Here is a 12,725-nt window from a genome sequence, read left to right as displayed (position 1 = left end):
TGAATTCTTCAGGCAAATTTATATTCAGTATGTTCTTCAATGCTTTATTTACTTCTATTTTTCATCACAACTAAAGAAGAGGCACATATTGACTGGGAGTTAATTAATTAAATGAGATCCATATAAAGTCCTTCCAGAAATGTCATGATCCAGCTCTGTCAGTCAATAATTGCAGAAGACTTTACTCTTGAGGATAGCTAACCAAAAATAATGGCTCCCCCTAATTTATCACTGACTGTACAGACAATAAAACTACAGAATGTAGTTTTGAGCAGGACACTACATGGAAAACATCTATGTAACAGAGGGTGGCTGGGCAACAGATAGCTAACTATCAAATCTCAATTGCTCAGCTTTCAAAATGAGTTTGAAGAGTGAACCTAAATTTATATAGCTTACATTTACATACATGTTTATCTTTGAATAGGTAGAAAAAACCTGAAAGCTACTTTCACAAAACTGTGATCACAGATAAATTCATTACTACATCAAGATGGGCCATTTTCAAGAAACGTAGAAAGAAACAAAAACATCTGTGAAAGAATACGATTAATGATACTTACAAGTCTATTAATTAGGGAAACCATAATGCTAGCAAGATTATTAGCTATTTTAAACAGAGACTAAACTTGGAATAACTTGCATATAGTTTTTATATTCCTGAGATCTCTTAATAGCTGATTTCCACTCTCAGTATTGTCTAGTTCATTCTGGTGTCCATTCTTTATGAAATACTACATTAAGTACAAATACGAAGTACTTTCTGACACAGCAAATTATAGTATGTACAAGGACTTGTGCTTCATGAATTGAATTATAGTATCAGTTTTGCTAGAATTTCTGAATAAAGTTACACCAATGTAACTGAAGTAACTTCTGATATTTGACATCATTTAAAGTAACTGGCAGGTCAGAGCTTAGAAAGAAACAAAACAGTTTTGTTTTGAATATCAACTTCGCTAATTATTAATACACTAAAAGATACAAAAAGCTTATGCCTCTGATTTCTACATCTACTACAAAAAATTCAATTATAATTTCATTTTTAAAACCATAGCCTACACAAAACCTTCACAGTTTCCATAAACAATATCCATTTGTGATTTAAATCATGTTTAGATGCAATGAACCTGTTTTGTTGTGCTGTTGTTGTTTTTTTTTTGGTTTTTTTTTTTTTTACCAGCCTGCACCCTCAGTTCAAGCCTATTATTTTAAAATGAACAAAATGTTAACAGAGCAAAAAAAAAATTTAAGACTCTTTCTTCTAGTGAGAATACATTTTTGTCACCTGTCTCCTGCTATTTGCTTTTACTGTATTCATCCCTCAAGAAAATGCAGTCTTTTGTTTCTTCTTTCTACTGCAAGTGACACTGTCATCAAGTTCCAGATCAACAATGACTTCGTGCCAAGGCTTGCTATATTTATACTGTATATTTAGCCAGAAGATAAAGCAAACACTGTGCCCCAAACTTTGAGCTGTATGATTTACAAGTAACAGTTCCTGAAAAGCAGCTTATATTGCATAAGTTTGTGCATACATGTGTACATACATACACACACGCCCCCAGCTACGAACATAGCATGGGTTATGTTATTTTTCTTTTAATCTATAGACATTCTCCCTTACAACCTGACGATTTCTGTATGGCAATGAAGTGTCTTTCTGAACAAAAGTACTGAATTTTGAAGAAGACACATACTTCTATCTGACCAAAGAGATTATTGGGCCTACTGAATGCTCTTAGCTGAAATATTAACCTGCCTCTTCCATCCTCCATCTCCCGATATCTTGGTCTCAACAATTAACGCTACAGATTGCTCAAATTAAAGCTTTTGCACCTAGCAATTAACTTCTAATAGTTACTAATCTAATTCTGAATTCATACAGAAAATGAGATAAGGAAAAAAAGACCATGGAAACAACAATAGCCACTAACTCAGCAACAGTATCAGTATGGAAAAACATCACATGCATGTCACCATACATGAAACTAAATCTTGGGGAAAAAACATGAGCTCAAGAGCTCCAAAGGTACAGGAGAACAGAAATGAATGGGATGAGCATCAAGGACATTCCATGTGCTTAGTGGAAAAACAGAGGTGCCACAGAAAGAAAAAAAAGAGAGCCACTTAAGGTTATGTTTCGTTTACCTGGGTTCTAATCACACAACAGAAGGTTGGAAAGCATGGTCTCAATGGAAAAGAAGATTCACTAGGAAGTGGTGAGCATGCCATAAGGTGGCATTTCTACCCTAGCACTAGATATTTAGAATAGTTTTAGACGGGCGGCAAGGTTGATTCATCTTAATTACAATTTGGTATCAAAAAACTTATGGCAGGGTAAAAGGAAGCTAAAGAGTCTAACCCATTTTTAATCTTGTAAAGATGATTTTTCAGGATTCTCTAGCTAAAGTAGTACCTGAAGACCAATCTGAAGACTACTTGCTGGCGATTGATAAAAGCCTTGTTCATCATTCAGAAAAAAACTGTTCCCATAAAATAACAAAAATGTTGTCTCCCCCCACCAACATTCCATCTGAAGCATTCCCTTACAGTTATACTGAGAATGCAATAACTTTGTATGTGGCAGCAGTATTTCTATGCAGCAACGTATGAGAACAAAGATGTCCTCTGTCAAGCTGACATTCATGCAACAATTTTTTTTAATTTGACCATTTCTCCAAATAGGTGATTGTGAAGAAATTAAGTAACTTTCATTGTTTACATCTAGGGACTTAAGGTTAGAATATGCTGTTACTTTTCCTCAGATGCACACACAGAAATGATTAAACTTCAAACAAAACCAACTTCAAAATCAAGATAAGAAAATGTCTTAATGTATGGTTAGATATACAGCTTGGGTTGAATATGACACAAATGTTCAGAAGATGATTAAGGAGAGAATTCTGAAGTTTACTTACATATATTAAAATAAATGTTTGTAATTATTTTTTCAAACACGATTAGGTCTGCAAAAGAATGTTTAAGCTAAGCACAGCAGTAAGGACATACAGATAAAAAAAACTAATAAACAGCATACATAATCTCTGAAGTATGGCAAACTCATGCATATGCACTAACTATAAAATAGAGGAATGAAACTCTAAAAGTCACAAGTTTTACTCACAGAACTCCTCCTCCAGGAAGTTTGTGTGAATTTATCAGCATACGCGCACTTTGCCACTGTGGGTTTTTGGCTCTCCTTCTGGCAATTACATCTACTGGCCTTAAACACCCCCCAAGAAAGAAAATGGAGAACTATTAGAAAATAGCTAATTAAGATTGTTGGAAAGCACCATTCTGACCCAGCACCTAATACCTGCTGGCAGTATTTGGTTACTGTGTCTATTATGCACTGATAAAAATGAAGTACTGGTCCCTGTGTTAGTTTGCTTATCAAACAATTTGCTCCCCTGGATTGTTTCTCTTTATGAGGAAAGCACTTGGAAGATTTGTCATATATATGCATATGCACCTAAAAACAGTAACTGCACATATCATGATGAATGGCTACATAACAGCACATACAAAATCTTTACTCAGCATATGCAAAGAGATGAAATTGGAACAACACTGTAGAGGCTTCTGCACTTTAACAAAGGAAGTTACATGGCAACTACTTCAAAATTTGTTATAAAATGAACAATTCATACCCCATGTCAGTCTTGCACATTCTGTGGTGCAAGTCTGTTTCACTATCAATAACTGAAAAAGTATGTGTAGGTATTTGAAAGCAACGATAAGAATACAGTATCATTGTCATAGAAAATGCATGGACTGCACAGGAAATTTGAAGAAAAAGTTATTCCCATGTGCCATGTTCTTAGAAAGGCCAAAATACACTTAAGTGGGTTCATACACTCCCTCCCTCTGTGCTATTCCTCCAGGTTTTTGATTGAGACTGAGTTGAGACAATCAGTTTGAAGTAAATTTAAAAAGTAATTTATCTTAAGTAACTTTAGTAAATGGCTTGAAAATGTGACTACTTTGCAGTGGACTCGTTTGACAGAAGATAATGCAGAAATACACAGGGCAAAATCCAAAACTAGAATAGAACAGGAATAAAAATTGAACAGCTATATGATACTTTTGCTTAAGAATGTTTGCTCGTCCGAACCTGATCTGTAAGTTTCCCCTGGTTTCAGAGCAACACCTTGTATTTATTTGCTCAATATTAAAAAAAATACAAATCATGACTGGCCTCCTGAATGAAAGACTCCCTCAGAAAAGGGTAAAAACTAAAAGGTTATCCCTTTTAAAGCCTTCATAAGAAATATCTATTCACTTTGCACTCTGCAGTGCTTCCTTAGCATTTTGTTAAGCATTAAAAATTATACTTACCAGTTGATGCTCTAATTGGTTGATTGTTTCATCCTTCTTCTTCAGTTCATCTTTAAGCTGCCTGATCTCATTCAATAAGTCTTCTGTCTACAAAAAGCATTAGGCAATATGAGTTTTTCCCCTAAGGGCCACAATCTAAATCAACAGCTCTGTAGGATACACAGCAGAGATTCATGGAACCCTAGCAGTAACATTAGCACAATCTTTCTTCATCTTATTTGCATGGAGAGATGTGGTAAGGAGTACACCTTATGAACAAAGAAACTTGAAGTCTTTTTTTTTTTAAAAAAAAAAAAATTTAGCCAACTCACTCAATTTGCAGCCTGTGTAAGTAAATCATCTGCAGTTTTGATGTTTTGATGCTGACTCATCTGTTGTATGAAAAGGTAGGATCACAGAGAAAAAAGCCCTAATCATCAAACACTACCTCTAGTGGTACTTGCATTAGTAATATTAGACCATCTAAGGAACATGGAATACAAATCCAACAGAAAATCAAAGTACATAATTATAGTATTATTATGCTTCAAAGGAAACTTGGCCTTTTCAAACTTTAACAATTAACAAATAGTGAGAAAAATCTTTCAGATGTTACTCTAAAGCTGATAATTCCCAGGACTGCTACTAACATAGAAAAGCAAAGTTATTTTAACTACCTAACTGTACTGCCATCTGTGAGTATTTTAGAAGGTCGAATAAACCATTCCGCTTAAAGAAAACTCAGATAATCTGTACATATAGCCAAGGAGGCTGTGGATGCCCCATCCCTGCAGGCATTCAAGGCCAGGCTGGATGTGGCTCTGGGCAGCCTGGTCTGGTGGTTGGTGATCCTGCACATGGCGGGGAGTTGAAACCAGATGAGTATTGTGGTCCTTTTCAGCCCAGGCCATTCTATGATTCTATGACACACACATATCTGGTAGGTTTTAATAGATGGAAGAGGCACTACTTCACAAGACAAATACAAACAAGTTTGTATCCCTTTTTCTGAGGAGTAAATCGGTGCCATTTACCTTAAAATAAGTTGACTCAGGTTCTTGTGGTTCTGGACTTGATGGTATCGAATGTGAGATGTCCTGGAGCGACACATTCTCATCATTCTGACAGAGAACAAGAACAAACTGTCAAAGTATTTGCTTAAATAACCCCTTTTCAAAGATATGAATACATCATCTCTCTGAAAAGCCTGTTACAGCACCTGAAGTCCCTCCCTGTTAGTTCTCCTGTTTTCCTTTCTCTGATATAAAAGCCTGCTTTGCAGCAGTGCATGTATACTGCCCAGAGCCATGAACAACCTCTCCTCACGAAGTAGCTGCAGCTATGTCAAAACATCGATTTTGTGCAAAAATTGGCCATCGTATTTAAATGCTTTAAATCAGGATGAAATAGTGATGCTGTGCCATTTTAAAAGCTTCATTTCCTTTAGATCCTTTCAAATATGTCTAAGTAACACCAAAATATGCAGCCAAGATACTTCAGCTAAATGTTCTTCATTAAAAGTAGTAACATTTACAACTGTGCAAGCAAATACAAAATTATTTCATGGTCGTAAGAACTAAATAACAATTAGAAAAAACTATTAGTGTGAAAGAGCACTCTTTCCTCTTCTCGTTCTGAAACTAATCACAATAAGGAGAAATGCAAAAACAAGCAATGATATCAAAGGATAATTTTACTTGGATATATTGCGAAGCACTGACACTAAGAGCACATCCACAGGAAACACAAAACACATAGATGATCACATCTCAAAACCTGTCTGAAACCACTGCAAGTCTGAGCCAGCAAGTCCACCCTCAAAAATCACCAAAATAAAACTGCAGCTCAAATACTAAAGATCAACTGTGAGGAAAAAAAAGATAGTCCTATTCATGCCCTTTAAGGCATATGTTTCAGCCTTCCAACATGCAGTTTAATTCAATCCACAAGCAGCTGTGTGCCCCTGGGCAGACCACCAGCAGGAGACAGACTGATAAAGTAATTTGGAGCAGTAATTTGCAATATTTACTTCTACAGCATTTAGAAATATTTTTCATTATTTTGCACAGTAATATCTTAAAGAATCTTACTTCATCCCAAACTTCTCTAAAATGCTAAAGTAAGGGAGCAACAATAAAAAACACTGATAAAATTTGTCAACTTTAAATAACTACTTAAATTACTACACACAGAAAAAAATATAATCAGTGTCACAGTTGGAACTGTGAAGGATTCATTATGGGAATGGGAAAATATAAAGCAAAATAAGTGTACAAAGCCTCACAGCATTTAAAGCTCTACAGCTGGTATTTGTAGAATACCAATACAATGCACAAAACTGGACAAATAGAATGTTCTACAGCAGCAGATTATGACCCCAATGCAAACAGCCTAAGTCACACATTCTCTGGCAGTTCAAGCACTCACACCCTACACTGCACCTGATACTCACCAGCAAAGCAAGAGCCAAGTCCATTTGTACCAATTCCCTTACCCCTGTTCTAATCATTTTATTACATACCATAATCTCAGTGCAAGTGGGAAAGAACACAAATCTAACACCATCACTGTGTACCCCACTGTGAACATATATTGGACTAATCTGTGCAGATCTCCTTGCTTTGCTTTTTTTCTCAATTGTGTTGCAACAAGAAAGGAGAAAGAAAGCAGTATGAATAAGAAGGCTTTCCAAGTACCGTGAAAAAGGGCAGGAATTAGAACAAAGAAGAATTTGCAGAACAGTGTAACTGGTTTAATGCACATTATTTTTGGTTGCCTAGAAATCATGCACCAAGACATCAACTTTGGGAAACTCGGACAGAACATATCACTTCAAACCCTAGGTCTGTGATACAGTTAAAAACCTTACACCTTGCAGTTACCTATGAAAGCTTCCAAGCTGATGCTTTTAACCCAACTGGATGCTTTTGTTTGACTTTGTTTTGCTTTTTGTTTTGTTTGTGTTTGTATGGCATTATTTTGTGCTTAGGTTTTGGCTTTTGTTTTGTTTTGTTTTTTTTTTGTTTTTTTTTACAATAGTAGAATACATAAATTCAGTATACCATGAATTTGCATTGAGAACAGTTAACTAATTTCATTTGTGCCAAACATGGACAATGAATGCAAGAAACAGCAAAACAGCAACTCAAGATAGCTTATTAAGCATATCAAAATCAAATGCTTACCAAGCATACTGACAAATAAGCTACAACTTAAAACAAGCAAGGATAAAACATTTTAATTTCCTTAGCAGAAGACTGCTTTTGTGAAACAGCAGCATTGGGGAGAAAAGAAATAGCAATGTTTGTTACTATTTCCCAGATTTAAGGCTGCAGTATCAATTAAAACATCAAACAATACATTCTAACTCTCTTGTTAGTTACAATCAAACAGTACTTCCACTGTAGGCATGAGGCTAAGAGACTAACGCTGTACATGTTGACACATTTAGCCATGTAAGCAGAGTCTTTAGCTAGAGATTCATTTTCATAACCTGAAATACGTATCTATATATTTAATCAAGCTGGTTCTCAAGTAGCAATCAAGCAACTGACAATCAATGCAGTGTCAGATTACACCCTTTGCTTGATATTTCATCAGCAATCTATTTGAATCTACAGTGGTTTTCAGTTCAGTTCAGTCACATTTACTGGAAATTTCTCACTATTTCAGTCAACAGCAGCATCCACTGCAGCATGTGCCCAGTTTTGGGTGGTCCCTGTGCAACAAACTGGGGGTAACCACAAGCTTTGAGAAGTGTCTGAAAGTGGTTTACAGAATTAGAGCTGGAAGTCTGAAGCTGGAAACTTACAAAATACAACAGCAAGATTTAGAAAATCATCCCAAACTTATTAACAATTACTTAAAGGAAACAGGTTGATGGAGTGGGAAAAAACACCCACACAAACTCCCTATAATCACTGAGCATTCAAAACAAAGTTGGTCCTGAAAAAAAAGAAAAAATTACCCCTGGTTTTTTGAAAACTGATGTCAACAGATGTTACAGCATTGCTACAACATCTGTAACATTTTAGTATTTCTCTGCACTGCAGGTTTTCTTTTAATTTCTCTTTTTCTTTTATTTCTCTTCCATGCAGTTTTTTTTTCTTCCCAGCTAAACGTACATGTAAGATCACAGGTAGAACTCCTGAAAGAATACCCTTCTCTCTTGTGTTCTAGAAGACAACTCCTACATTGGCTCACAGAAAAATAAGCTCAAACCTTGAAGGCCATAGCTTTCATTACACTGACATATTTTGGATTCTTCTATTAAGTAGTAAACTCTATTCATTGGAAGCAAATTAATTTTCAGTAATTATCTTGTGGTTCCTTACAATGTAAGCTGTGTTTTCAACATGCAGGATTTTAAAAGAATATACTGCCAGGAACATAATTTCAAGTGGAGAATTTTTTGAGCACTGTAACAACTACAGCTCATGAAAAAGCTGAAAAATAACAAAGTTTTCAAGGCTTTTTGGGCTGTTGATTCTCAAGCAGATTACAGAAAGATTCCAAGTTTCCTGCACTACAAAATGGTCACTTGAGTAGCTTCATTTGCTAGTTCAGCATTATTGTAAATAAGCCAACAGAAAACTGTTCATCAAGTAGAGGGTGCTATTTGCCTGCTTACCACTTGACATTTTAATGTGCATTTGACTTTGGTTTCATTGAAATATTACCATGAACGTCACAGTTTCAATTGTCTATCAAACACTGTTAAAACAACAGCCCAATAGTAACCAACAGTCTGAAGCTACGATATGCCTTTTTTTTTTTTTTTTTTTTTTTGCTGTGTTGCCTATTTCTTTAGCTCTCCTTGTTTTTAAGGGTTTTAGTAAAAAATCAGGACTAAAGAAGAACAAACAAAATCCACCTAACCAAACACATCTCCACCACGTTTCCCCTTTCTCTTAAGTGCATTCCTACTTCACAAATCATCAGTAGCCTGAACCCTTACTTCAAATTCCATAATTTAGCACCAGTTACTTAACAAAGTGGGTCAGTGAGGAAGGTAGCTTTTAGCTCAGACAGCACACAGGAACAGCCAACTGGCAGGTTGTAGACAAATCCACCCACCATCCCCTTTCTGGGACTAGCAAGCACCTGCACTAAGCTGTGCTTTATCCACAGAGAATTCCATACAGGCAGAACATGGTGGCAGGAGCAACTAGAAACCGTGGTTATGGAAATACATTGCTGCTCAACTTTTCTAGCAGTCTAAGCAAATAATTCACTTGCCTTCACCTAGTGTTTTACTGGCCAAATTCAAAAAGATTACAAAGGACTATTTACAGAACTGGCCTTGTGAATTCCCATCAGTAGTTGTGCAGAGTTACAGAGTATGCTGCATCTAAACCACATCAACAAACTCCCTATCCAGCTAATGCGAAATATCCTGTAACACCAAAAACTGCACCAGCACTAACTTCAAGACAGACTCCTAATCACTGAGTGAGGCACAGCCCTGATCTTAAGTTGATTTATAAGCCTTAGCCACATTATTCTGTAGTTTGCGCAGACCTTGTCGACATAGGGACACACATTTTATCTTCCTCAGTGCAACAATTTCCACTTTGCTTCCACTGTCAAAATTTTCTTCTCATGTTGGCTGCACAGTAAAACAATTATTTTTATTTATTTTACAATTACACACATTCTGCCCTATCTTATTCACTCTCTCGTTGGCTGCTGATTTTCCCAGGCTTCTAATTTATTCTAATTTACTTCATTTCTGACTCGTCATTCTCTTTTGGTAGCTCCTCTTTAAATGTCACTCAATTCTTTCAAATCACTGAGCTCAAGTCACTGTGTTTCATTAAAAGTACTGACAGTCTAACCATCCAGTATTAGTCAGCTTATCGATCACCTTTTTACTGCACTTAATCACACTGCAGAGTAATTGAACACTTCAAGTTAATTCAGGCTCTGAAGCTCGCCTTCCCTTACTTTCTCAAACTTCAGCTCCCCATATTCATTTTCTTTGTTTTAATTCAGTTCCTGCTTGAGTAAGTGGAAGGTCCTGACTATTTCTTCTGTCTGTGCTTCCATCATGTCTCAGACAGAGCGAGGAAAACTAAATTAGTAGTGCTGCATTTTGTACTGTATTCAAAGTATAGCAGATTCCTACTGGTATTCGTTTTTCTACAGAGCACTAAATTCAAACTAAATTTTCCCAGTATAAACCAAGACCTTATTCTGTTAATGCCATTAGTCCTCCACTTTCCACTGAAGCAAAAAGTAATGATTTAGAGGAGAGTCAGCAGATGAGCATTTGGACAGATCCTATAAGATTCACTTGCCAGCTGGAAAAATCTGCTATGTAATACAGATGGTGCACTCTGAAAGTAATTTGTGTGAAAGGTTTCTGCATATATAACAAGACATTCTCAAGTAATTGTACATTTCTGTTCTACTGTTATTACTAATGACTAGGCATGATTAAGTTCCCTTCATATTAGCAACAACAAGTTACAGGACTACGTAACAGCTAATCACCACCCATTCCTAATATACAGCACAACCCTACAGCAATACACAGCAGATATTTCCAGTGTCCCACATTGTTGGTTTGTTGTTTTTCGTTTGTTTTTTTTTTTTTCCCCTGCTATCACTTAGCTTACAGTTTCAAAATACACAAAACCAGAAGACAAACAATGACAGTCTTCAGAACATTCTGCAGTTCCCCTACTGGGTAGTAACAGAGAAATAATATGCTACTGTTCCTATGACAGTAGCATATTTCAGCTAGGAATTTACTCCAGAAAACAGCCAACTTCAGAAAACAGCATAGCAAAATATTAGTTAACTACTGGTTTCCTCCTCCAGATGAAGCAAAATCCATTACAGTTCTTAACTCCATCTGAAGATGGTTTTAAACTGCCAGTGTGTAATATAAGGTGAGTTACTACATAGTATTTTGACAGAGGAAGGATTTATTTCATGGGCTTTTTAAATTACACAATGTAAGACTGCATTTAAAGTTGACTTTCAAAAGTGTCCATGCTAGTAAAAGTTACTGAAATCATGATTAAAATTTAACATCTCACAACAACCACTGAGCAACCGCACACATGCAGTTCAGACATCATTATATTCCTAAAAAGTGCAACTTCCAATTAAAAAATTAAAGATGCGTCCAGAAAGAGTGCACTTAGTTGCTGACTTAAACACACGACTGTCAAATCCAGCCAAGGTTAACCAGTGAGGCAAACTATCTCATGGTTAAGAAAAAAATAAAACAACCCCCACAGTTACAAGTTATACACAACAAAGAGAAGCCTTTGTATTTATTTTATCAATTAAGTCTGTAGCTGTCTTGTTTTCAGGACTGCTGTGACAAAGGAAAATATCTCTGACAGATCTCACCAGAATCAAAGAGAACACAATTATATACTTTAAAGGAACTCAAGTGACTTATGGGTTTAATCCCTCAGCAAAAATATACTGGCACACTTGGAAATTTTACACCAGACTTCCTTTCCCCATTCACACTTGCTCATACAGTTGAAACATTCATATCTGACATATTACAAGTGTTTGTTGCAATTACAGCATATTACAACTATTTGAAAAACAGAATTTCTTTTCCATTAATGAAAGCTACATTGAAAAGAAACATTTTCATAAGCCTACACATCTCATGTTTTAGTCCTCCTTAAAATACAAGTGCTTCTTTGAGATAAGACAAGGTGGGGGGCATCACTGCTGCTGTTTCTGAGAGGAATTACTACAGAGGATGGTCAGCCCTTACCTATCAAAGGCTCCAGTGCACTTGGAGTGAGACAATTAAGGAAGCAGTGGCATATTACTTCTGTAGCCTCAATCTAGAGCAACAAGTTTAAGAAATTGAGGAAGAAGCAAGCAACCTTTAAGATCAAAGTAAAGCATATTTACTATTAGGTACACAAATGAAGTACCTTAGCCATTATTTAAGAGGCTTCAAATTCTAGATGCCACTTAATACTAGTCACTGACTGCTTACAACAGAAAGTTAGTGATTCAGTTAAGTTTTATGTAGGAACATGTGCCAGCAGCTCAACATCTTCCTTTCAAATAATTAAACTGCATTTAGTGCAAGAAGGTACATTGTTCCCTCTGTGTAAGTCAATACAACATAACTGCAAAATTGCAGAAGTTCACAATTAGCACAGTAAAGATTTCAAAAAAATCTGCATAAGATAAACCCCCTAATTGGTACTTCAGTGTTTTAAGATAGAATGATAGCAGCATGTGAGAAGCAAGCAGCATGTGAACTGCTGGCATTGCTATCCTGGTAACAAAGAGTTCAGACAAGGCTCAACTGCTCTCACTCCTTATTCTTGCAGGCAGAATGCTGAACACAACATGAAACCATGTTGATGCAGCTCTGTTATTTAAAGATACTCTAAATATGGCAATATGAACTA

General features: G+C 36.1%; 1 protein-coding gene across 3 annotated transcripts in view; it reads right to left on the bottom strand.

Moving 5' to 3' along the window:
* Positions 1–12,725, bottom strand: part of CCSER2 (coiled-coil serine rich protein 2) — a 70,935-nt gene that overhangs the window by 22,109 nt on the left and 36,101 nt on the right. For all 3 annotated transcript variants that reach the window (XM_052677972.1, XM_052677973.1, XM_052677971.1), the window contains exons 7-9: positions 5,355–5,441; positions 4,342–4,428; positions 3,128–3,226 (exon numbers count right to left, since the gene is read on the bottom strand). In XM_052677972.1, coding sequence (XP_052533932.1) covers positions 3,128–3,226; positions 4,342–4,428; positions 5,355–5,441 — 273 coding nt within the window. The remainder of the gene's footprint in view (positions 1–3,127; positions 3,227–4,341; positions 4,429–5,354; positions 5,442–12,725) is intronic.

Source organism: Tympanuchus pallidicinctus, unplaced genomic scaffold (assembly GCF_026119805.1).
Source record: "Tympanuchus pallidicinctus isolate F22 unplaced genomic scaffold, pur_lepc_1.0 scaffold16, whole genome shotgun sequence".
Taxonomy (NCBI): Eukaryota; Metazoa; Chordata; class Aves; order Galliformes; family Phasianidae; genus Tympanuchus; species Tympanuchus pallidicinctus.
The sequence above is the reverse complement of the archived record's forward strand: the minus strand, read 5'-3'. Positions and strand labels throughout refer to the sequence as shown.